Source organism: Lingula anatina, chromosome 4, assembly GCF_051362555.1.
Source record: "Lingula anatina isolate TDL-2025a chromosome 4, LinAna3.0, whole genome shotgun sequence".
Lineage (NCBI taxonomy): Eukaryota > Metazoa > Brachiopoda > Lingulata > Lingulida > Lingulidae > Lingula > Lingula anatina.
This window is the reverse complement of record NC_141770.1, coordinates 19858108-19885630: the sequence shown is the minus strand read 5'-3', so window position 1 is coordinate 19885630 and position 27523 is coordinate 19858108. Positions and strand designations below refer to the sequence as shown.

General features: G+C 34.4%; 2 protein-coding genes across 2 annotated transcripts in view; one reads left to right on the top strand and one right to left on the bottom strand.

Moving 5' to 3' along the window:
* Positions 1–15436, bottom strand: part of LOC106161145 (calcium-transporting ATPase type 2C member 1) — a 48399-nt gene extending 32963 nt beyond the window's left edge. The window contains exons 1-18 of the mRNA XM_013538011.2: positions 15239–15436; positions 9690–9917; positions 8967–9056; positions 7746–7781; positions 7422–7483; positions 6704–6812; positions 5826–5981; positions 5320–5388; positions 4940–5082; positions 4342–4564; positions 3777–3872; positions 3401–3490; positions 3014–3118; positions 2597–2750; positions 2286–2456; positions 1472–1620; positions 800–966; positions 349–417 (exon numbers count right to left, since the gene is read on the bottom strand). Coding sequence (XP_013393465.2) covers positions 349–417; positions 800–966; positions 1472–1620; positions 2286–2456; positions 2597–2750; positions 3014–3118; positions 3401–3490; positions 3777–3872; positions 4342–4564; positions 4940–5082; positions 5320–5388; positions 5826–5981; positions 6704–6812; positions 7422–7483; positions 7746–7781; positions 8967–9056; positions 9690–9917; positions 15239–15313 — 2192 coding nt within the window. The 5' untranslated portion in view covers positions 15314–15436. The remainder of the gene's footprint in view (positions 1–348; positions 418–799; positions 967–1471; positions 1621–2285; positions 2457–2596; positions 2751–3013; positions 3119–3400; positions 3491–3776; positions 3873–4341; positions 4565–4939; positions 5083–5319; positions 5389–5825; positions 5982–6703; positions 6813–7421; positions 7484–7745; positions 7782–8966; positions 9057–9689; positions 9918–15238) is intronic.
* A 2519-nt stretch (positions 15437–17955) lies between these two features.
* LOC106157252 (uncharacterized) lies at positions 17956–27488 on the top strand. Its single transcript, XM_087010823.1, has 10 exons — positions 17956–18137; positions 18541–18756; positions 19260–19466; positions 20835–20911; positions 21074–21230; positions 21650–21865; positions 22141–22349; positions 25641–25923; positions 26333–26548; positions 27087–27488. The coding sequence occupies exons 1-10, from the start codon at positions 18074–18076 to the stop codon at positions 27296–27298; spliced, it is 1857 nt and encodes a 618-aa protein (XP_086866949.1). The 5' UTR covers positions 17956–18073; the 3' UTR covers positions 27299–27488.
* The last annotated feature ends 35 nt before the right edge of the window (positions 27489–27523 follow it).

The window sequence follows — 27523 nt, the reverse complement described above, 5'->3', positions numbered from 1 at the left end:
CTTACAGGTAAAAACACATTTTGTCTTTATAGAAATCATTTTTTTTACAATCTTCACACAAGAAACAACGAAAAACCAATTGCATCCCTTAGCCATTATACATTTTTACAGTGCTTAAATTTGTATCTAAATCACACATAAAAGGTATCCTTTTCTTTCTTAAATTTTTTAATATGTTAAATGCAAAGCAAAACCTCTGAACATTTCCCTCAATGTAAGTGTTCGGAGGTTTAATCTGGTTGACACAAGGGTATTTCCAGTTTAAGTTAGGCCCACTCAAAATGTGACCCAAGTTAAGGCTATTTCTGGTGCAAGTAAACCCCACTCTGAATGCACTTGAATACTCACGTGCTGAGCTGAAACCTCACAAAATTCCTGATATTATAAAATATGCCTTTTCCTTCCTCTATTGCAGACCTAAAAGAAACATAAATTCATAAACATACATTAAAAGTAACAAAATCTTGATTCTAGCATTGCTCCAGCATTTATTTCTTTTTTTTTCCCATTTATGAAGACAAACAGACAAGAATGGAGAATCATACATGGGAAAAGGTCCAACCCTGATTATTCAGGAAAGAACACCTGACAAAATGAAGATGATGATGATTTTTAAAATCCTAATTATTTTATCCATTTTTAAATTTAAATAAATAAAGAAAATATTGACAAAAAATAATCAACACCTTTAACCTAACTAAAAAAAAACTCCCTAATTTTTGCACTCAGTCTAATAATTCTCAGAAAGTGAAGAACATGCAGAATAGAAAAAAAATTTCCAGAAGTTCAGAATACTAACATGATGGTTGAGAACTCATCGTCCACCAGAATCATATCAGCCGCCTCTTTGCATACATCTGTTCCTACTGTTCCCATGGCGATGCCAATGTCGGCACTTCTCAGCGCCACAGCATCATTCACACCGTCCCCTGTCATACCAACTATATACTTGTTGTTCTGTAAAGCCTGGAGGAATAAAAAATAAATAAAATATAATTTATATTTACAAAATTATGATACTTGTTGTTTTGTAAAGCCTGGCTGATTTGAATCTAAAAAAAATGAAGAAATTTTATCTACGAAATTATGTACTTGCTGTTCTGTAAGGCCTGGACAATTGAAAATTAAAAAAAGAGTCTGTATCTATATACATATTTGTTCTGTTGTAATTAAATAAAAAATAATTTATATCTTCATATATACTTGTTGTGCCACTAACCATAAAAACAACAACAAAATTTATACTTACAGACAAGTCTGAAATAATTTGCAAGAGTATTCTTTGTCTCTCTTTCCATCTGTGTACATGTGCGAAAGTACTGTATAGTTTGAACCAGTGTGCACGTGTGTCTAAGTGCATGTTTGCATGTGTGTAATCATGAAGGTGTATGCATCTGTCTGTGCATGTGCATTTTAATTTGTGTAAAACTGTACTAAGTGCTATAATCATCACAATTATGGTAACACTTACTTTAACAATTTTGTGCTTATGTCTGGGACTGGCTCTGTAGAACACGGCCACTCTGTTGATTATACGCTGGAGTTCAGATATATCCATTTGATCAAGCTGCTCCCCTGATAATGTGTGTCCTCCTAGAGAATAGAGACCTAGCCGGCTTCCTGGAAGATAACATAACACACTGTATTAATCAAAATATATCGGCATAAAGCATTTTATGGTACATATTACATAGGAAATTTGAGGGGTATAGCAACCAAGCACCTGCTTGATGAATTCACATCTCACAAATTTTCTAAGGATTAGTTTACATCCAAGTTTAATCAGTTATCCAGTGTTATAATTAAAATCTAGTATGTACTAGTTCTTTGTCATAGTTCACATATTCTAATGATTATACTGTCAGAGTGACCAACAGAATTCCTGGTAAAAAGGATAGAATGATGTTATAATTTTTACGAGTCCTTACCAGTTAAAATTACTGAATAATGACATATGGATACATCAAGAAAATTGAAACTGGTTTTTAAGTACCAGTCTCTGTAAAAATCAGAAAAATAACACAGGGGCATTGGAATATGACCCTCTCAGATTTTCTTTTAATTTATTGTGAAGAACTATGCCAAAATGGCAAATTTGGGCATTGTAACAAAAATATAAAAATTTGAAATTTCACCACTTTTAAAGTAATTTTTCTCATTTTTAAACGCCAGCAAAAACCACATAATTATATGTTTTTAATTCAATTAAGATATGCTATTTAACAATATCTGAAAATGCTGAATGTATTTTTATCCACCTTTTATCTACCTTCAGACCAGCTTACCAATTGCTGCAGCAGTCTCCTCAGCGTCCCCAGTGACCATCTTAATGGCCACCCCACTGGACACCAGCACCTCTACGGACTCCCTCACTCCCGGCCTGGGAGGGTCTATCATCCCCACCATACCCACAAACATCAGGTTGTCCATACTGGGACCATAGGCCATGGCTAACACTGGAAGACAAATACTGATGTGCTAGTGTGTGTATTTTTTTTACAGCTCATTGAGCAAATCCACTGAAAAACCTCTTCTTAGATCAACTTACAAACATCGTTTCGAATGATAACCTGTTCATAACACTAGGTCTTCTTACCTCTCAGCCCTGCCACCCCCATCCTGGAGGCCTCTAATGTGTAAGCATGCTGCTGAGCCCCTGTGAGTGGCAAGGGCGCCCCCCTAGAATAGTATGTCTTGCATTGCTGCAGCAGACGCTCTAGTGCTCCTTTTACAAAATACATCTCTTGGCGCTAAACACAAAGCAAATCAGATCTTGTTATAAGTGATGATTGAGTGAATACACAAGCTTATGGTGCACTGCAGTTACTGTTAAAAGATAACAAATTTTCTTATATGGGCATTAAATATTACCGAGTAAAGCCTTTTTACAGAGACTACTCTCTCACAAATGCCTCAGACTGTTAAACATATACACAAGCTTATGACAGATATACAGTTGGTCACACAGGGGATAAGTATGAAAAAAAAAGGTTTTTATGATTATTATACTTACAGGTCCCTGTTTTGGCACACATTTCACAACCATTTTTTTAGTATCGGAGGTGAAAGGCCACTCCTGAAGCCTGTCATACCCGTCTCTCAGGTTGTATAAGTTCATCTGCAATTGGAAATTTAACTCATGTATACAACTGCATAAATACTCATGCTGGCATTAAGGTTGTGTAATAATACATTTTTCTTTTCAAAGAAGTAAAAATTCTTTAAAAAGATGCACCAGATTTAGATAAATAAATAAATAAATAAATAAATAAATTCCCAAACTTTTCAAATTAAGCTACTGATGGAAAATAAAAAAGTGTTGATTTAATCTTAGAGAATCACAAGGTTGCTGAACTTTTTCATATTTTTTCATAATTTTGTATATGAGTACATAACTGACCTTCATAGCAGCCGCTAAGAGCGCTCCCTCTGTGGGTTGACCCAATAAAGTGTTATTTTCAATCTCAGCGTTATTGCACAAGCAGCTCACCTGGAAAAAAGAGAAAAAAATTTAAAGCTGAAAACTTCATTGTAGAACTCTCTCCATCTCGACCTTTCTAAAAGTATAGTTGTATAGGAGTAACCCTCAAATTTCTAACACCACACTTGTTAGACATAACAGTCTATTATAATTTGAAAAATTATACTATTTACAAATCAATTTATTGTAAAAAATGCCTATTAAAAGATTTTTTCTTAGAAATTGTATAAACAATTTGCCATCAACATATTCTCTCCTGATGTTGTACAGAAAAAATTCATCTTCACAAAGTTACCTCCATGAGTTTGCTAATAGAAGGATGAGTGTAGTCTTTGACTAGGTTTCCATTGCAGCGGATTTCCCCATTGCCATTGTACCCAACCCCTGTAACCTGGTGAGAAACAAAATTAATACAATGTAAAGGCATGTTCACAACAGAGCCAACTTTGACATGAAACAGACTGAATGGACTACTACCACCATCAGACTACTGGCCCCCCTTAGCAAAATAAAAAAGTTTGCAGCAACAATTTTGCAGGAGTTTGCAAGAAAAAAATTATTGCTGCTTATTTGCAGCCCTATTGCAGCAAGTTTGCAAGAAGGAATTGTAGTGTGCAGCAACAATGCAGCAAATTTGCTGCGAATTTGCAGAAGGCCTGATATTTTTCTAAGGGTCTTAATAAATCACAATACATTAAGGAATCTTAAGCATTGTGGGAACTCTGCTACCATCCTGTGCTGGTCACACTGCAGCAAGGCAAAGTGGCAGTGGAAGCGGTTATAATGGAATAAGTTAGGTTATAAAAGTTATCCTTATCCTTATCCCTAGTTATCCTTATCATGAAACATGCCATACTAACCTCTGCATGGAGTCCATCAGATGTATAAATATGCGTCACCGTCATCTCATTTTTGGTTAGAGTGCCCGTCTTGTCCGAACAGATGACGTTCACACAGCCTAAAGTCTCCACTATGGGCAGTTTCTTAACTATGGCCTTTCTTTTGGCCATTCTCATGACCCCCAGGGCCAGAGTGACCGTCACTACGATAGGGAGACCCTCTGGTATGGCAGCCACTGCCAGGCTGTTCACAGGAAACAGATGAGGAGAATTATTAGTGAGATATGATGAGATCTTTTACCACATGCAATTTATGATTCAGATTATAGACTTTCTTCATAGAAGAGAATTATTTGCAAGTTATGATGAGATTTCTTTTTTTTACTGGATGCAAATTATGATGCAGATAATGCATTGTCTTCATTTCTGTGCATTCTCTGTTGTGTTAAATTGAACTAAATCATGATAGAATGGCACAAATTGACTGAAAATATCTTTACTTATTATTCCTTATGTGTGCTATTCCTACAGAAAAAGGCCACCATCACATCAATTTTTTTTATGCTGATTCTGTACTAAAAGTGTCCTAGGTAACCACCAATCCTTGTTCCATACTAACCTTACACCAATAGTAAACATTTCTAACATGTGCTTGCCCTGCAGCCAGCCTATCAACATGATCACAGCTATGATGCAAAAGGAATAGAAAGACAGCTGTTTTCCCAGGGTGTCCATACTCCGCTGCAGGGGGGTCTTGGGAGGCTATGCAGCAATAGAGAATTAACAAATGTTAGAGCCACTATAGTTATAATAACAAAGTTCAAGGACATATATATTAACATTCTGTCAAAAGCTAATAACACATTCTGCTTCGGTTTAATCAAATGGAAATTGGATTATATTTTTCTTAAATTCATCATTTTGACTATTCTTACAAAACAGCAATTCACATGGATTAGTAGTAATTGCACAGACAATAAACAAATTAACTTAACTCACCTCTTCAGCCTGCATCATTTTAAAAACTTCTCCAAACTCTGAATTTTCTGCAGTACCTATGACTATACCCTGATGAAGAAAATAACAGTACAGTAAACAAAATTTCCTCTTCTTCTGCTTTTAACTCAATCCACTACATTTTGTTTTCATTTTGCAAAGAATTGAAAGACACTTAAAAACCAATCTCAAAGATGAAAGAAAACAATGATTTTGTTGTATATTTTTTTCTGTTGATAGTAAAAATCTGAATAACATGTAGTATTAAAGTTAGAAGATTGTTATCTTATTTTTATCCCTTTATACTTTATGCATGAGAGAGAGAGAGAGAGAGAGAAAAAAAGAGAGAGAAAGAGCAACTGAGACCAAATAAAATGATAAATCTTGGTTTCACATCAGAGAGTTTGGTATTGTAATCAACAAAAAATATAAATCTTGAAAAAAACTAATAACAGACCGATCAGAAATAACTGACAAGGTGTTATGACATTTATGAGTGGCTAGCTCACCTTTCCTCTCCCACACCTGACCAGAGTCCCCATGAAGCCTATGTTTCTTCTGTCTGCAATACCATTATTAATCTTAGCACCTTGGACTGCTGAAGTCTTGTTGGCTGGCTGGGTTTCTCCCGTAAAGCTAGACTCATCTATGGATAAGTCTGTTGTCTGTAAACACAATCAACACTGTGGTTGAAAATGAACATGGCACCTCAATAAATTGTTAAAAAATAATAAAGAAAAATAATAACAGTAATAGTCATCATTAATGTCCTAAGCTCAGTGTGCGCTAGCATAAGATTTCTAAATTAAAATAATCTTGTAAATAAGCAAAAATGTTCATTAGCTTGGTAGTTGGATCATAAAAGAAAATGATCAAACACAAGCTAAAAATCTTTTAAACAGTTTACAGTCAACCTGGACATATTATTTATGATAGAATAATATTTACTTACTCTCCTGTTAAAACAGACTATAACAGTACCAGTAATTTAAAAATACTATACTTGAACTTTTTATATGTGGACACCTGTCGCATTGTGCGCACATCAATTAAACCATCTTAAATGCTAACATGAAACTTCCTGGTAAACTGAGGTACACTTGCCACCAAGTTAATGACAATACGTATTCTGACCTAGGGCCTGATTCACAAAAGTTCTCAAGTTCTTTAATTGGCTTATAATATGATGGAATTGATAGCCAACTATGCAAAGTTGACTAAGGTTTTGGGCTTTTTTTTTTCAGAGGTAGGCCCTTAAACACGCTAAAATACTTTTATGGTATGTTTGCACCTCTGAGAGTAAAAATCATTGTACAGAGCTTAGTTTAATCAATAATGGGACAATGAAAGTTTGTGGTACCCTGGGATGGAAGACACAAAAATTTACCTCAAATAAGCGTATATCTGCTGGAACCCTGTCACCAATAGTCAAGTGAACTATGTCTCCTGGTACCAAATTCCGAGCTAAAAATGTTTCTAAATGACCATCACGGAGGCTGAAATATAGACAATTTGGAGGAACAGTAATACATAGGCTGCCTTATAACATTCTATTCATTAGGCATGGAAGGAAAAGCATAAAATACTCCATGAAAACTGCAATTGAGAGCATTTATGATTTTTAAAATCTTAAATGTAAAATACACTCATCCATTCATTCCTTCAAAGCAATTAATCTAAACATATTTTGCAGATCCATTTTTGTATTTCATATGGAATAGAAATTCATTATCATAGCCATTAAGATAGAATCAGTGGTATGTGATAAAAAATTACATATTAAATCATTAAGGCACTTGCTAAAAACCTTACATAAATAAAAGATGAACTTTCAACCAGGCATAGTGAAGAATACATTGTGGTGCTTTCAAAAACCAGTTCAACTGTTTACCTTACGATATAATATGCAGTGTGCTGATTGAAAAATTGTGTGAGAAGAATGATTACAAACATAATGGTTAATTATTAAAACATATATATCTTAATAAAAAAAATCAATGACATCCACCATTCATATGAAGCAATCTGCAGCTATGTCTCTGTATCCTAATGTTATAATCAAAATTCAATATGAAAGAAAACAGGTCATTTTCTGATGGACTTACCAGTGACATTTTGGAGGGACCAATTGTTTCAGGGCCTCTAAGGATTTTTCTGATCTATATTCCTAAAAAACAGTGCAAATAAATGATCAGTGGAGGAGAAAAGTTCTTGTGTTGCTATTATATCTGAAAAATAGCTATACACATCAGTTAACCATGATCTGAAGTGTGAATTTTATACAGGAATTCAGTCAGTATTTTACACAATAGACAGGTGTAAAGTTCTACTTTCACTAAAATTTTCACTTCATTTCATATGTATTACACCTTTTTACTCACTCTTTTACTGACAGCTGTCTAACTGCACGTATCGAGTTTTTTCCTTACCTGTATAAATGCCACTGTTACCACTATTGTTATGGCCTGAAAAACAAACGTCACTCTTCTATAATAATATCATTTCATTTGTTATTCAAATTCTTCATACAGACATTTATAGAATAAGATACAAAACTGTGATGATTCTCTAAAAAAAGGTTTTATCTCTTTTTATCACATGCAGCATTATTAAATTGTGTTCAATAGAAGAATGTCTGCAAGTTTTAGTTCAATGCTTGTGAATGTGACATGTGTGGAAAACACATTTCATTTGCTGATAATATGCAGCAAATAGAACTGAAAATTTTGAAATGGGTCGGGGGTACATGAGAATTCAGAAAGACCATATTCTGTTTAATGTTAGCAGGATGGCTAAGAACCTGAACAGTTTGAAATCTCTCTTCACAGCACATTTTCAAAACTATCCACCGATCAAAACAATCTTAGTATCATATTTTTGAAATTAGATATTATATTGTATATCTTGGATATTAAATATTTTATCTTTTAAAGGGATAATAACTCTTCGTATGAGATCTATATTTCACAATAAAAACCTTGTGAATAACTCGTAGAAATATAATATATTCTGTTTTACCACGAAAACAGCAGTTATAGCTTTTATTCTGATATCTGAACTTGTCTCTAGACCACGTGACCTCCATTGATGTCTATACTCTGTTAAAATCTCTTAAGAGATTTTAACAAAAAAACAAACATTTTAGAAAAAAACCAGGGACTAACTTTGAATGTAAAAATGGATTCATTTACCATTGGTAAGTATGGGAAAATTGTTGTTTACTCCAGGAAAATTCATTTTTTGGCCGAAACGAAGAGTTATTATTGCTTTAACTTTAAGTTAAAAAGTTAACGTTACAATTCTTCATTAATTTCATAAATTAATTTCAATGCTTTAATAACATACATTGACATTTTTAATAAAATGTGTGACAGAAGAAATTATTGATGTTATTATCATTATTATAATTATCATTATTATTATCTCCATAAAATTTTATTGACCTCACCTTCAATAATTGCCAACCTCGCTCAAATATCCATCTCAGTATTTTAACAATTTATCGTGCCGCTCGGTTGTCAAGGTGTTACTGCTCGAGCAACACAGGGTGACTCCCGGCTCTCGCCACCAACACCAACCAATTATTGAACCGAGTAAATAATTTCTTCCTCTCCTCTCACATAGCAACTATAAAAACTATGCATACTTACTACTGTTATACTAATTGCATCATCAAACTGTTTCATAAGAACACTGACTAAAGCTGAGCCCAGCAACAGCATTATCAGGGGATCCTTGAACTGAAAAAAACAAAACAAAAAACATAAAAATGTGTAATAGTAAGCAATAAATAAATAAATGTATTTTGAGGTTTGTAGCTGTGTCCCAAAATTGTGTTAAATATTCGAGGTAATTACTTCCACGTTTTAAACACCTTATTTCATAATTTTTTCACGGTTCGTCATTTTTTGTATCTTTAAAACCCATCTAACTTGCATGCAACTTGGCTTTTAGAATTCTCAAACCAACCCTGTTGCAAAATATCAATGAACAAAGTGTGCTTTAATTAAAAATCAAATGAATCTTTAATTAGACTTTAGTAAGAACATACTGTATCTACCAAAACTTTCAGTTTACCATGGATGCTATTTTGATTCAAAACTTGCTGTCTTTAAAACTTGTTCGAAAATTTAAAACTATACACTTGAACAATTGAAAATAAAAATCTGCTCTGGATTTCTTTCCAGACCACAACCGGTGCATGAATATTAAGTCCTTGTATCAGAGGTGGACCCAGAGATACTTTCTGACAGTCTTCCAAATTATCTTTGTTGATCCATCCTTCATATTTGGCCATCCCCTGCCACAAAAAATTCTGACTCCCTTCTGGAGGACCCAGAAGATGGCTTCCATCCACCCCTGTGTATTGTTACCTGACCAAGGTATTTTTTCAATAAAGTCTCCTCTTCAATAATCTCAAATTCGTTATATCCATGTGCCTTCTGTCTGGCTTCTGCCTCTGCATGACTTAAGCCAGTCTTTATGTCCACATTGAAGTGCCTGGCCACCTCTGTGTAGTCCTCCCCCGCCGCATGCTCTGAGGTCATGCAGTACATCATGGTGCCGTTCCCTTCACAAGTCGATTCTACAGGCAATATCGGCTAGGAAAGAAAGTTGTAAATCATATCAGGAAAATCACATCGAGTGATTCAGACCAGTTACTCATAAAATGCTTAACATCTATTTTATTATTTTTTTATTTTATAATTTATTTATTTATTTTGCTTCTGATATACTGCAAATTTTTCAAATTGTGAAATAGTGGCACTGTACCAATTTTCAGTTACTTCTTTCATATGCAGAATAAAGATATTTGCAGAATGAATAAGGGGGTTGAAACAAAAGGAAACAAAACTCAATTTCAATCTTACCAGATGTATGTATTTAATTCAAGCCAGCTTTTAAATGTTTAAAAAGATATATACATAATTCATATACAACCTTGACACAAATTAAAGTAACAATCCACATTAGAACATTACCAAAGTATAATCATAATAAAATATAATAGAAAAAAACATTTGGGGCGGGGAGGGGGGGAGAATTTCATGCTTATGCCATTTTATTTTTGTAAATAACTTCCACATTTCCAGCTTAACCCAGTAATTATCATGATGATAAAATAATATCCCATGTACTTCACATATAGCCGTGAAAATTACCATGCATAATTGCCATATGGCCTTTATTTCCTAATGGCTTTTTCTATACCTTACTGACTGGCAAAAAAAAAAAAAAACTATCTGAACTCAGGTTCATATGAGCAAGCTGCTACATGAATTGCACTCAGTATTATAAATTCATTATTACCAATATTTATATGACATTTAGGATTTCACTGTAGCATATACCAGAAAGTAAATTTTACTCAAGTGTTATAAGCATAATCTAATTTGGCTTAAGGAAAATGAGTATTTATCACTTTTGTTTTTCAAAAAAAAAAAAAAATATATATATATATAAATAATAAATAATTATACTAATGATTGAGATAAAAATTCTGAATGGATTGGGCTATAATAAAACGTATTCTAGGGTGACTTAGGGTGTATTCCCAGAGATTTAGATCGATCCAGGGATTAAGATTTAGATTGACCTAACTCCCTGGGGCTTCACGCTAAATTGCAGTCAGCCGAGCGCGCACCATAGTTAATTATCCCCTTACAGCTTTTAGTAGGCGGGACAGGCCCTTAGGCCGGCTAAGCTGACTGTAATCTAGTGAGACTCCCCACAGGGATAGATCGCTCTAAAATCTATGGGAATGGGGTCTTAGTTTCATCCTAGACTCAATCTCTCTTTACATGTACATATATACTATAATGTCAAGTGGAAGGGAAAAGACACCAGATATCATTTTTGTAAAGGATGTTAACTGTAAGTAAAGCCTGTTAAGTATGATCTGTTAGTTTAACCTGTTAGTATGACATGGCCAAAGATGTAGCCGACAACTTGCAACAGTGAATTGTTCTACTGGAAATCTATGTAATGCATTCTGACAAGCAGCTAAGTCTTAGCTGGGAAATCACAAGCACAACAGACAAATTTTGTCATATTTTGCATTTAGTAAAAAGCAAAACATACAAGGCAGCAAAGCTGTCAAATGTACAGACAAAAAACAGGAAATAACTATGCACAAAATAGGCTACTGTCAATTCTGATGCAAAAGTACATTATGTTAAACTGCAAATTCAACATCAAATTTTAACTATGCTCAACAGGTAATACCAATGTAAGTAAATTGTGTAACAAGTTCACACTGTGAAAATGTATAACTTCCAGAAAAAGAAGCCAATTAGACTGCTTTTCCAACTCGGGCTGCATTTTAGTCCTGTATTACTTTTTTGAAAGTTTGGGAATCATAAGTAACATGGTTTTCCCATAATGGTCATCATGGCAGCAGCACCCAAAATTGCATTTTCTTCTATTCTGATGCCATATTACATAATGGTTAACAGCATAATGACCGTCAATTTTTAATAATAAAATATACGTATCATGGATTTTCAGAAAATGTGACTAGCATGGGTCTTCAAGCCCGAGGAACTTCAAAGTCACACCTTGAAAATGCCAATATGTGAAAAAATTAAATTTTCACAAAAAAAAACATTTAACTGTCAGTAAGAATTACCAAACAGACTGCATTGCCTACTGAAGCTGTATTTTAGTCCCATGTTTCTTTCCTGTAAGTTTGAGAACAGTAAGTGACATGGTTTTTCTTAAATGGTCATCATGGGAGCAGTGCCCAAAATAGATTTTTTTCAAATTTTGATGCAATATTACATAATGTTTAACAGCATAATGACCATCAATTTTTAATAATAAAATATTAGTATTATGGATATTCAGAAAATGTGACTAGCAAAGGTCTTCAGGCCCATGGAACTTCAATGTCACAACTTGAAAATGCCAAAATATAAACAAAGACAGCAATGTTCTGAAATGTTTTTTTTTTTTTCCAGTTTTAACAATTTCTAACATAAAACAAAATTAACAGTTTACTACCGTTTTTATATGATCAACTAAGAAAATTGATGAGATGGGAAAAATATCAATAGAATAGTGTTAAATGTCCAAATTCCTCCATTCTGAGATTCTGAACATAGTGAATGATTGAATCTGACAAACTGTAATGATATGAGTTTATTTCCATTTTTGACACTTTATTACACAATACACGATAACAAGTTTACCATCATTTTTACATAATCAACTAACGATGTTGTAAAGATGCAGGAAATGTCAAACAAACACTTTTATGTATCTTATTAGTAAAATAATAAGACTGTTAACATGCCTAAGAATTGAATCTGAGGAAATGTGAAAAAGCAGCATAACTTCTAAAATAATGACCTGATTATGCTGATTTTTGAACTCAACCTGCATTTTAGCAGGAATGACCACTTCTGTGAGTTTAATGACAATTGGCCTATCTGTTTTTCGTATATTGTGTTTACAGTGTTGAATATATGCAGAAAAATGAAAAAACAGCATAACAACTAAAATAGTGGCCCGATCATGCCGATTTTCAAACTTGACCTGCATTTTAGTAAGATTGATTACTCCTGTGAGTTTCATGACAACAGGCCTAACGGTTTTCCTTAAAATGCGTTTACAGGGTTGCATATATGCTGAAAAGTGAAAAAATAGCATAACTTCTACAATAATGGCCCGATCATGCTGATTTTCGAACTTGACCTGCGTTTTATGAATATTCATCAGCTCTGAAAATATAAAGCCAAAAAGTAAAACTGCCTTCCACTTATTGTGTTTACAATGAAAGTGCACGGCGCCAGCGCCAGTGACAGCGACGACAGACGCAGGTGATGGCAATATGTACAGACACATCTGTACTTATTTACTGTACTGTTTGAGAACAGTAAGTGACATGGTTTTTCTTAAATGGTCATCATGGGAGCAGTGCCCAAAATAGATTTTTTTCAGATTTTGATGCAATATTACATAATGTTTAACAGCATAATGACCATCAATTTTTAATAATAAAATATTAGTATTATGGATATTCAGAAAATGTGACTAGCAAAGGTCTTCAGGCCCATGGAACTTCAATGTCACAACTTGAAAATGCCAAAATGTAAACAAAGACAGCACTGTTCTGAAATGTTTTTTTTTTTTTTTTTATTTTTAACAATTTTTTTAACATAAAACAAAATTAACAGGTTACTGCCATTTTTATACGATCAACTAAGAAAATTGATGAGATGGGAAAAATATCAATACAACAGTGTTAAATGTCCAATTTCCTCCATTCTGAGATTCTGAACATAGTGAATGATTGAATCTGACAAACTGTAATGATATGAGTTTATTTCCATTTTTGAAACTTTATTACACAATACACGATAACAAGTTTACCATCATTTTTACAAAATCAACTAACAATGTTGAAAAGATGCAGGAAATGTCAAACAAACACTTTTACGTATCTTATTAGTTTAATAATGAGACTGTTAACATGCCTAAGAATTGAATCTGAGGAAATGTGAAAAATATGCTGAAAAGTGAAAAAACAGCATAACTTCTACAATAATGGCCCGATCATGCTGATTTTCGAACTTGACCTGCGTTTTATGAATATTCATCAGCTCTGTAAATATAAAGCCAAAAAGTAAAACTGCCCTCCACTTATCGTGTTTACAAGGAAAGTGCATGGCGCCGGCATCGGCATCGCCATCGCCATCGCCATCGGCGACGACAGACGCAGGTGATGGCAATATGTACAGACACATCTGTGTCTGTACATAAAAATGAATGCAAAGACACATACTGACAAACATTGGAAAAAGAGTACAAGAGTAACACACTGCAGTCTGTTTCATGAAACATTTTTTTTAAAACTTGCCCAACTGGACAAGATATACCACATAATGAAATGTGAAAACAAAACCTTATGTGAAAACAAAACCTTCATAAAACTGGTTAGAGGCTTTTGGTCTTTGGAACATGGAGCCTGCTAGAGTTGGATCAGAAACCATGATGACAAAACTCCACATACTAAAAACTGTTATGAATATTGGAGTAATGAATGAAAAAAAATTGGTAGAGTTGATTAAAGGAATTAGGCAGTGGATGGATTTTCCGAAAAAAAAAGTTTTTCTAAAACAATGGCAAAAACCTTTACTCTGGTAATCTGGCAATGTGAAGGAAAGAAAAAGAGGCAATCTGACCCAGAGTAACGAAGGAAATTAAAGATCATTACCTTCAAGTCTTTTTCAGATCCAGGTGTACTAAAGGCTGATTACTTTGATCAGGTTATTGAGTAAATAACTGACCTGACATCCTCTAAATGAAACTCTGATATAATCTTTTCCTTATGAGGAGTCATTTAGTGCACAACAATGGGAATAGCAGCAATTAAGCAGGCTGTCTATTTAGATCTAATCCATCCATGTCAAAGTTGGACAGGGAACAGTTAATTGGAGTCCAATATACCAAATACCCTCCACATTCATGGTATAATTTAATATATATCTACAACTTAAAAATTTTGTAAATATAGTGCACACTGTACTTACATGTAAGTGTGTTTACTCTATAACATTTACATTGCCATTAAGTATAGTGCCCAAATAACCGAAGCATGGATGTGAAATATTAAGCGAATCTCCAAACCTCCAAATGGGAATCTCAATAATTTCTACACTATTAGACTACAGCTAGACCATTCCTCCATTCACTTTGTATATGGGCCTACACTGTACTATACAGCTTGAAATGAGCTTGACCAGACAACGACCTCGCATGCAACGAGCACATTAGACAAGTTTCCTGTCATGTTTACAGACAAATTATGTTAAAACATACAGTGGTATCATTTGTCACCGGTGAACACTTACATTAGAAACCACTAAAGATTCAGAAAAACAGCAAGATTTATGTTCAGCTTCAAGTTTTGTTTACTTACATTTTTGTTTGAAACCATAGAATTACGTTTGAAATGAACTAACGCATAATCATTCCTTGATTTGATGCCATCCATGTGCAGCAAAAACTGCTGGGTTACAAGTAGATATCATCCATTTTGAGATGAAATGCTGTATTAATGTGACATGTTCAGGAAGATACGCTACGTTACAGCAGGAAATTTATAGGTCTCCTAACACGGAAGAGCAAGACAGGCATCGGAAAGTCTTTCGGCCAAACTCGGGCGATTCCGTATCGAGTATTGAGGTTAGTATATGGGACGAATGACACCTGTGTAATGGGAGACGGACTACGGTTCCTATCTGACTTCCATTCCTGTTACACCGGTTGGAGCTATAAATGCTCATTTCAGGGTAAATTTTGTACCGTTTTATTTTATAAAATGTTCTTACTTTTAATTCCAATTTAACTGGTGGAATTTTCTTACTGTGTCGATTATTATTATTATTAGGGCATATTATTTTCTCATTTAATAAGTAATTCAAGACTTGAATTCAAACATTAAATCTACTGATTTCACAATACTTCAATAATTTTCCAGGAGAAGGAAAAAAAATGAACATCATACAGAAAGACAAATCTAAATACACATGTATTATCAAACTATTCTATTTAGGCCTGTCTCTGCCTAAGTCACGGCTGAATTGTAGAAATTTCTTACGCAGTATACACTGTACATATTGACCCTCCCTTTTAACTTAAAAAGAAAGGAAGAAAGAAAAATGAGGCATGACAGGAATGTTTGTGGAATATGAATAAACCCAAGATGTACGCTGTAGGCCTACACATAGGTGGAGATAGGCCCCCTATTCTGCATGCGATACCTGACATCTTTTGCCAACTTCAATAACAAACAGACAGCCTTATTTATATGTAAACAAACAACACAAGAAGAGAAATTTATGGAATTGCGATTTCGTGGTTCTGAAGACACGTTTGTACACAACACTTTTATGAATGAAAAACGTGAAGCTTCGATCGGGTATTTCTACATGTAACAGTAAAGGAGAAAATCAAAATGTGTATTTATATATGTTTGCTCCAAGAAATGGCAATTTCACTATTTATCATAAAGCGGCGTTGTGATACATTTGTGAGAAGAAAAAAAGTAGAAATATCTCAAATGCCCTTCCAATCACGAAGGTCTATAAGACGCACCTCCTTAATTGTCCGAAGCATATCCTATTTAAATTGGCAACTTCCCTTTTACTCTAAAACATGTGCCGCACATCCTGCATGCTCAAGCAATATTAGTGCCGTCGTTAAGGCAATTAAATTGATAACCTTTGACTCAGGCTATTAGGCTATTTAATTTATGGTCTTATAATGTCCTATATGTTATCCTGTACCATCCTTGCAGTGACTTTCGCCTTTGCAGATCATGATTATGTGGAAAACTGATCACAGCTAAAACTGATTTAGTGCGCAAAAAGTGATTGAAGGTTTATTTTGTATCATGTTTATAGTGTAATGAGATTTATCACACACAACCATCTACGTGTGGTTTTCAAGTAAATTTATTATATACAGGTTTTCCACTGTAATATCTTAGAAATTTATGAATAAAAAATAAAGCTTTAACAAAATGTGTATCTCGAAAACGTATTAGTAAATAATTTGCAATAAAACTCTGTGCAAGGCTTAGCACATGATATTTTCAAAGAGAGTTCGTAATCCAACAAAGTTGCAGCTAGGAGAGAGAGAGAGAGAGAAGTTTAGGTCGTGCTTACCTTATTAGATGAAGCAATAGGATATAATAATTTTAAAATAAAATTTTATATATATATATATATATATATATATATATATATATATATATATATATATATATATATATATATATATATATATATATAATTAAAATTAATAAATAAATAAATAAACAAGAGACATGTAATAACCCCGACTCCGAGTTTCACGGGCATACCCAGAAGATCTCAACTTGATTGCCCACAAAGGAGAAATCAGCACCTATGCAACCTCTGCCTGGATGAAAAACTGTTAATAATGATAACACCAGATACTCAAAATAAAAGAACTGAAATAATATTCATGCGTCGGCATAAGGTGACGTAACTGACACGGCGTGCGACGTAAGTGTCGTCACTCTGTGTAGATAAACGGCTAAAAAACCATTTTAAATAAACTTCCTGACTATCGGGCATACCTTCTTACATGTCTCTTGTTTATTTATTTATTTATTAATTTTAATTGTGCATAAATGCTCCGGACTGTTGAGCACTCTGTACCACACTCACGCTTATATATATATAGCAGGGGTGGATCCAAAGATACTGTCTGACAGTCTTCCAAATTATCTTTGTTAATCCATCCACCGTTTTTGACTGTCTTCTGACAGAAAAAATAGATACCCGTCAATGTAAACTTGAAAATTTGACCGTCTTCCGGAAGACCCAGAAGATGGCCTAAATCCGCGCCCCTGTATAGCCTACATCATTACTGTTAATTATTAGAGTATATGAGTATGAGAGTATAGAATTTGAATATGAGAGAAAATCAAAAATATCTGTCAAATATCAAGTCAAAAGACGAAAAGTGACCGATGATTTTGATCTTATTTCTAACCGCAGCCGGAAATAAGGTCTTCCCATGCGACCTCTTAAAAATATCTAGTTCCCGAGAAAAATGTTGCGCTTTAATTTATTGCCAAAAATTTGCTTGTCCACAAGATCCGCTTACAAATGAATATAAGTTGCGCCGTACATGGAACTGGACATTCAAGTTGCGATCAAGCTCTCGATATCTGAGACGAACGACATTTTTAGCTCCGAGAGAAAATACAGAAGAAGAGAAAATGGAAGGTCAAATGATGGTTGTATTTAGTCTTTGCCTGATCGGGATGTGGGGTACAAGCGAAGGTAAAAATTAAATGTTGAGATAAGCTTTTGTAAGAAAATTGTCAAAAGGGGCCCAGTTCATTCTCTTAACTCTTCGCTGATAAGTTAAAATACATTGTGCTTCACTTAATGCTTCAATTTTTTTTTGTACATTGCATTAATGAGCATTTGCTAGAGATGAAGATCTGTGAGATCATTTTCGTCTTTTATAGTTTGATTTTTAGGAATAAAGGAGGCCTATGTTTTTAAGTCAACGTTACAATTGATGCGTTTTATGAAAAATCAATTCATGTAAATATGCAGCAATTTCTTCCTTTTTTTCTCTTTTTTTTCGATTCACCAATGCTTGTAACTCTTGTATTAACAAACATAGAACAACAAAAAATTAATCAACATTTTTCAAACATTGTTTTACCTATCTCAGCCGTAACGGGGATCTTTGACTGTGACAGCAATGGTTACCAATACAAATCATGTTGCACGGGGGTCCGAGATATTTCGGCCAGTGTGATGACCAAGAGATCCAGATCCTCCTGTGACGCAGGATACTCATTCGCTGTAAATGGCTGTAGTCTATGGGTCAATCACGGGTGCAGAGCCCGCTTCTACGTCAATTTCAACTGCAGAAATGTGAAAACGAGTAAGTTGGCAATTTATCCATAAACGTAGTTTAAATAGTTATCAAAAGGATTTAAGAAATAGTTAACCTACTTTTGTCGTCCAGGTTTTGTTCACCTTTTAAAAAAACTTTTGAGGGATAACAATTTGTTGAGTTACAATTTGCAAACACAACGCTTTTAACAACCTAATCAAAATTGGAGTGACCAAAATGTCTATAAAGAAGTAAAAAGAGACATGATTTCAAATTGCAATCTTTTTAAAAAGATTTTAGTAAGTTTACCTTGTAATTTTTTTTTTTTAATGTGAAAGGCATTTAGTTAAAAACGCATATAGAGGTACTAATTGAAGTTTTTTAAACTTTTGTTTATTCAGAGAATGCAGGCACGTTGCATTCATTTATTTATCTCATTCTTGGTTGACACTTGAACACTACGCTTCCTGTATTCGAACAGACTAGTTTTTCCTAATCCGTATCAGTTTATTGAACGAAAATGATTCTAGTTAATTTTATGCTTTTTACAGGCAATGCCGATTGCAGCAGTCGCAATTATAAATACGCCGAATGTCCCGTCGGTGGAGTAATAACTTCTATCAATGTGGCCAAGAAGCACTCCCGTTCCAGCTGTGACTTCAACAAAAGCTTCGGTTTCCTTGCCAACAAAATCTGGGTAGACGATGGGTGCAGGGCCACTTTCACTGTCCAGTACTGCGCTGACCGGAAGTGTTCTTGCTAAACAAATACTGACCGGAAGTGATCTTGTTAAACCACTCCGTGTTCAACACTCAAGTCTGTCAAGATGTTTCATGGACTTATTGCTGATATAACTCATTTTGAAAAAGAAAATTGTGCATGATTAGTACTTAAAAGCTATATTTCTATTTTGAAATATCCCTTTTCATTTCCGTTGAAATTAAATAAGATATAAAACATATGCATATATAAAGGAGTACACTGTACAACAGTTATATCTATTTTGGAACATCTTATTCAGTTCTGTTGAAATTAAAGATGTGTGGAATAACTGATATTTGCTTCATGTTTTAAATAAAAAATAATCCAAGCAATTTTCGTTTCTCTTAATTTATTTGAATAAATACTGCAGCAACGTGTGTGTTTTTAAATAGTTGTCATGGTACACCTTATAATTATTAATTCTCTCTCTCTCTCTCTCTCTCTCTCTCTCTCTAATGTCAGTTAATACATATTCAAGACTTGTTACAAGTATACGGCATTATTTTAAACCAACTCACTCGTTAATTAAAAATAGATCAACCATATATAAAAATACATCGAAAAACAATAAAAACATTTGCTCAATAAAAAAAGAAAGCAACAAGTGATTCAAATTCTTTACTATTCAAATCACTCGTTAATTTTCTTAAAGCACAGTAATTCAAGGGTTTTTATTCAATATTTTTATTTTTTTTAAAGGGATATCAACCGTTCGTAATATATCCATATTTCACAATAAATACATTGTAAACAACTCATAGAAATATAATAAATATATAATAAATTAACTAGAGAACTACCCCTCCCAACTTCCTCCCCAGCAAACACGTCACGTTCAGATCACGTGGCTAGCACGTTGCTACCACATTATAACGTCATAGCAACGTGCTAGTGTTTGCTGAGTCCTCCCTCCTCCCGGAGCAAACCCAAATGTCAAACACAGAGTCAGAGGACAGTCAGTCCGAAAGCGGTGAAACTAACAACGAGTCGACTACAGAGACGGGGGATAGTGGATCGGAAATGTACAAATATAGGAATAAACCCCTTGACCCTATTATTTACAATAATGGTCTAGAAGACAAGGCGCTTGTACACTTCTATCGAAGCAGAGATCTATACCCGAGGTTTTCTTTTCGTCGCCGGTTACGGTATGCTATTTCAATCAAGATAACAGTTGAGAAAAATAGTATACATGTATAATCTGTTATCAGATTTTGTACAAGTTGATTAATTTTCCTTCACCCCCCCCCCCCTCCGAGTAATGCTAACTATAAAATATTAATCCACAGTCTAAATGCGTAGCGTATATTCTGATGATAGAGATGTGATTGTAAACCCTTCTGTGAATAAAACTACCTTGTCAGTGAACACATATCACCATTCATTACTGTTAAATCAGCAGTATGCTCGCTGGCCGCTCTTTGTCCAATCAAAAGCTATTGTAAGTTATAAGGTACTCAGAAATCCGTGCGTTCCACGGTCTTTTGCATTTACTAGTGCAAGTAGCCAATCAGAGGCCGTGGTTTAAGCCAGATAAAACACTTGTCGCTGAGTTGTACGTGAAAATTACTCATGTACTGTCTCGCGAGCAGAATATAAGTAGCGCGGCACATGTAGAAGTGAACATTCAAGATCTCAACCAAGCCCCGAGGCGAAAGACGTTTTTGCTGTGATAGTAAACGCAAAAGAAGTTCAGATGGAAGGCCAAATGATCGTTGTATTAAGTCTTTGCCTGATTGGGATATGGGGTACAAGCGAAGGTAAAAAATAAGATGTTGAAATAAGGTTTTGCAAGTAAAATTGTCGAGTGGGACTGAGTTCAGTCTCTTTTAAGAGAATTACAATTCCTCGTTGATAAGTTAGAACAGATGTACATTGTGCTTTACTTATGTTTCAAATGGATTTGTCACATTGCATTAATGGATATTTGCTAAAAATGAAGATCGGTTCGATCATTTTCAGCTACTAACTTTTCATTTGTTTTTTGATTATAATGTAGGTTTATGTTTTTAAGTCAACTTACGGAAATAGGGTAACAAATCAAACGTTTTTTGAAAATGCGCTTCATGTAGATATGCAGCAATTTGATCTTTTTTTCACCACATGTGCAACTTTTGTGCCAAGAAAGATAAGACAACAAAGACATTATCAACGCATTTAATTTTTTTACTTATATAAGCCGCTACCGGGATATTTGACTGTGACAGCAATCTTAACCGACGCAATTCCTGTTGCACGGGAGTCCGAGGTATTTCGGCCAGGGTGATGACCAAGAGGTCATGGTCCTCCTGCCACCAAGGCCATTCATTCGCTGCCAATGGCTGTAGCCTATGGGTCAATCATGGATGCAGGGCCCGCTTCTACGTCGATTTCAACTGCAGAAATGTGAAAACGAGTGAGTTGGCAATTTATCCATACACGTAGTTTTAGGAGTTATCAAAAGGATTTAGTTATCAAAAGGATTCAAGAAACTGTTGGCCTACTTTTGTCGTCCAGGTTTTGTTCGCCTTAATTTTTTTAATGAGGTAGGCATATCACAATACGCTCACATTCTTGGTTTATACTTGAACACTACGATTCCTGTATTCGAACAGACTAGTTTTTCCTAGTCCGTATCAGTATATTGAACGAAAATGATTATTAGAGTTACATAATTTCCCTTTTTTACAGGCGGTGTCTATTGCAGCAGTCGAAATTATGAATACGCCGAGTGTCCCGTCGGTGGAGTCATAACTTCTGTCAAGGTGGCCAAGAAGCACTCCCGCTCCAGCTGTGACCTCGACAGAAGCTTTGGTTTCCTTGCCAACAATATCTGGGTTGACAATGGGTGCAGGGCCACTTTCACTGTCCAATACTGCGCTGACCGAAAGTGTTCTTGTTAAAATGTATGAATCATGTCACTTTAGTTCTTTTTAAGCAATTTATGATTGTATTTCAACAAGATACAAGAAGTGTATTCAATCTGTTAATATATAATTAATAATAATTAATATATAATAGTTAATATATAATTAATATTATTAATAATAATTAATATGGAATAACTGATATTTGCCTCATGTTATGAATAAAATTATATCAAGCAGTCAAATTTCGCTTCTCTTAATTTATTTAAATAAGTACTGCTGCAACGTGTGCGATTTTAAATAGTTCTCATAGTAACACGAACCTGTCTTTCGCCGCGAGATTTTTAGAAGATTTTTGTTGCTTCGGCTTAAAAGCTGCGTTAATGACAACGGTTTGTAACGTACACCGTTAACAAATTCGTAACATAATAATCAGGCCCGTTGCCAGCAGTTTCAGAGGGGGGGGGGGTCGTTTTCTGAAAAAGTGGACCTTTTACCATAAAATCCTCAAGGACATAGATCAAATTTTACCCAGAGTGGACCTTTTCCCAGCAAAAAGGGTGGTTCTTTCGAACCCCCCGAATCCCCCTGGCTACGAGCCTGATAATGATTATCAATGATATCTAAATATGCAAGAAAAAGGGTGCTTGATACATTTTACCCAGCCAGCTCATGTTGGAGGGGGGAGGGGGGATGATAAGGGCTGTGCTCTCCCCCGGTAGAGGTTTAAATCTTTCTCTCTGACTGGTGAGTAAGGATGATTTCAAAGTTAAGGAGCATTCTCTATTGACTTTTCCTTATTTTCTATTGACTCTCTCGCCCATGCTACTCAACGCTTTCTCTCTCTCTCTCTCTCTCTCTCTCTCTCATTGTAAGAATCATTTTGAAAAAGATGCTTCATTACAAACGTCGAAAATCACAAAAAGGTAAATAAATAAATAAAAAGTCAAGACAACAGGCAGAGACACAAAGAGGAAAACAATGTTCGTTTTTTAATGTGTATTTCTTGAAGGAGGAGTGTATTAGTTGGAAGACATCTGTCAATGCACAAAATACATGAATTATGTCATTTTAGTTTTTTTAAGCAATTTATGATTGTATGTCAACAAATTACTTATATATTCTGTTGACAGGTAATTACGATTTTAATATCCTCGAAAAGTAAAATCAAGATTACATGCGGTCAGAAAAAGCATAGAAAAAGCCAGCCATTTTATTCAATATTTTTATCCACTTACTGTGCCAGCAAAGAGTGCTTCGATTCTGTACGTGAATACCGCTAACACAATGGCGGCAATCGGGTACAACACCCTAGCGACAAAACCGAAGATAAGCTACTGAAATAAATGATATGTTGGTTGTAAACGAAAGAAGACACAGCTTATAGGGGAGCACCGAAAATATGGTAAGTTCCTAGTTGTTTTACATATAAAACTTACATGGAAAGTTCATCAAATTATTTGAACCCTAACCCAACTAAATGTATAATCACGACCAAGGGCGTTTTTTTTTGTCTACTTCCTTGTCTCGACACACCTTATAATTAGTTCTCTCCCTCTCTCTCATGTCAGTTGATACATATTCAAGCCTTCAGTTACAAGTAGTCAGCATTGTCTTAAACCAACCAAGGAGTTATAACTCCTTGAACCAACTAACCGTGTACTAAAATGGATCAACCATATATAAAAATGCATTGAAAAATATAATAATACTTCTTGATTTGTTTAATAAAAAAGGAAATCAACAAGTCATTTAAATGCTTTGATTTCAAATCACTTGTTAATTTTCTTACAGCACAGGGGTTTTTATTCAGTATTCTATTTTTGTTGAAATGCAGTTCACATTGAGAAAACACCAAGAAAACATTACTTGAACTCAACACAAACGGCCATGGGAGGCTTTTCTCTCTCTCTCTTTTTTTTTTTTTTTTTTTTTTTGTCCGGCCGCAATAAGAAGAGGATTAGCAGTGCAAGGGTAACTTTAAAGCATGAACTAGTTTGAGACGTGATAAACACTACTCGCCGCACCTTTTGGACTACGCATCTTTCGGCTAGCTCACGTCTATTGACTTATCAGTATTTTTGGTTAATTTGGCTCCATCATTATTATTACAATTAAGGCCCCTTGACATATGTGCACAATTTGTTTTTAAGTTATATAAGTGTAATTTTTCAGGCCTTAACATTACATAAACGGTATTATGCAAAGTCGTTGCATGTTAATTGCTAATCTACATAGTTATTCTAATAGAGAGGCATTACAATAAATGTGGCCTTCATCGGACATTATTACTGTTTTTGTCCTTATTGATGTCATGTTGAGTGAATGCAATAATTTAAATCGAGGAGACACCAAAGAGTTTTTTATTTCAAAACAGCTTCATGCGGAGGTATTCATCGTTCCTATAACTGTCTGAGACATTAGAATAACAGAACAACGAGTTCAAAATTTCAATCTAGAAGAGTACCTTAGAACAACAGAAAAACCAATACAGATGACACCAATAACCCAGACAAGGAATACGTTGCTGCTGTCATTCCAAGTAATCAAAACGCAAAACCTGTTATCTAAGTTGGACCTTTATTGTCCAAGAACAATGCAATGCAGTGTAATTCAGTGCCTTGTAATGGCAATGCAGTGGTGAATCTAAAAGTAAAAGGAGAGAAAAACATTTATAATAATGAACTCATAAATAACAAAAGACTGAAATACTTTTAATAGACGCAAAAAAGTAAAAGAAAAAATAGAGAGAAAGACAACGACAGTGTTAAAAATGCATTATAAATACACTTGAGTACAGTTTAGTTTTCTTCAACGTTATTTGATAACAAAAACACATTAAAATTTTAAAAAAATTTAACTTAAAATTTTAAAACAGCATCACATACCGGTCTAAACATCAAATTAAATAATAGAAAAATCTTGTACATATCGATATAAAACTTAAAGGCTTTATTAGTAAGCCTTAAATATTTTGCAATATTTTTATGAATGGAAATCGTAAAGTTTTGATCGAGTATTTCTAACAGGGATAAAATCAAAATGTGTATTTATAAATCTTTGCTAAAAAAAAAAGAAAAAAAAAAAAAAAGAAACGCCCTTATCACAATCATTTATAAAGATTGTGCTATATTTATGAGAAGAAAAAAGTAGAAGTGTCCCAAATGGCCTTCCAATCAAGGAGGTGTATAAGACGTATTATTTTTTATTATTAGAATATAAGATTAAGAGAGTACTTAATGAGAAAAAAAACCCCTAAAACGTACGTCTTCAGGCCACAAGAAGAAACGTGACTGATGATTTTGATTTTACTTATAACCGCAGCATGAAACCATGTCTTCGCATACGTCTTCTTCCAGATGTTTAGTCCCTGATAAAATGTTATGTTTCAATTATATTTCCAAGAGAAGGCTCGTCCAAGGGATCGGCTTACAAATGAATATAAGTAGCGCGGTACAGGTAGAACTGAGCATTCAAGATCTCGACCAAGCTCTTGAGGTGAAAGACGTTTTTGCTGTAAGAGCAAATACAGAAGAAGTTAAGATGGAAGGCCAAATGATCGTTGTATTAAGTCTTTGCCTGATTGGGATATGGAGTACAAGCGAAGGTAAAAAAATGAAATGTTGAGATAAGATTTTATAAGTCAAATTGCCGAGAGGGGCTGAGTTCTTTCTCTTAATTTTTCGTTGATAGAATACATTGAGCATTACTTAGTGTTTCAAATGCATTTGTTACATTGCATCAATGGATATTTGCTAAAAACGAAGATAGGTTCGATCATTTTCAACTTCTATTGTTTATTTTTTTTAATAATAAAGGGGTTGTACGTGTTTAAGTAAACTTGCTGTAATAGGGTTACAAATCAAGCGCTTTTTTTTTCAATTCGCTTCATGCAGATATGCAGCAATTGGATCTATTTTTTGGATTCACTTACTTGTGCAACTTTGGTATCAGCAAAGATAAGACAACAAAGATATTATCAACGAGTTTCAAATAATGTTTTTCACCTATCTTAGCCGCTACAGGGATCTTTGACTGTGACAGCAATGGTTACCGACACAATCCCTGTTGTACTGGGGTCGACGCTATTTCGGCCAGTGTGATGACCAAGAGGTCAAGATCCTCCTGTGACGTAGGCCACTCATTCGCTGTGAATGGCTGTGATCTGTGGGTCAATCATGGCTGCAGAGCCCGCTTCTACGTCGATTTCAACTGCGGAAATGTGAAAAAGAGTAAGTTGGCGATTTATTTATGCATGTGGTTTAAGGGGTTATCAAAAAAATTGTGGGAATCGGTTATTTTTGTCGTCCAGCTTTGTGTCTTTTTAAATTTTTAAAAATTCTTAAGAATATCTCTGAAGGGAAAACAATTTAAGAGCCACACATCAAAAACCACAACTTATGTTAAGTCCCTCCCCCACCAAAAAAAAAAAAAAAAAAAAAAAAAAAAGAAAGAAAAAAGAAAGAAAAAAAAAGAGTTACCAAAAGGTCTGTAAAGAAGTAAAAGGAGATATTATTTCGCATTGCAGTTCTTTTAAAAAAGATTTTAACGTGTAAAAATAATATGTATATTTTAATGTGTAGATATTTAGTTGAAAACACTTACTTTGGAATTTAATTGAAGTTTATTTTTTGTTGATTCAAAGAGTGTTGGCACTTGACATTTATTTAATTATGCTTTAACACCAGGTGTCGAACTGACTTTACTTTTTCTTAATCGGTATCATTTTATTGAGCAAAAATTATTCGAGTTACTTAATTTTTTTTACAGGCAATGCCGATTGCAGCAGTCACAATTATAAGTACTTCGAATGTCCTGTTGATGGAGTAATAACTTCTATCAATGTGGCCAAGAAGCACTCCCGTTCAAGCTGTGACTACAACAAAAGCTTCGGTTTCCTTGGCAACAAGATCTGGGTCAACAAGGGGTGCAGGGCCACTTTCACTGTCCAATACTGCGCTGACCGGAAGTGTTCTTGTTAAACCACTCTGTCTTCAACACTCAAGTCTGTCGATACTTCATGAACTTATTGCGAACATAACTCATTTTGATAAAGAAATTTGTGTGCATAAGTAGTATATAACGTTTTTTTTTCTATTTGAAATACCCTATTCAGTTCTGTTGAAAAAATGTGTGGAATAACTGATATTTCCCTTATGTGTTAAATGCAATAAACTCAAACACTCCAATCTTTGTATCATTGAAAT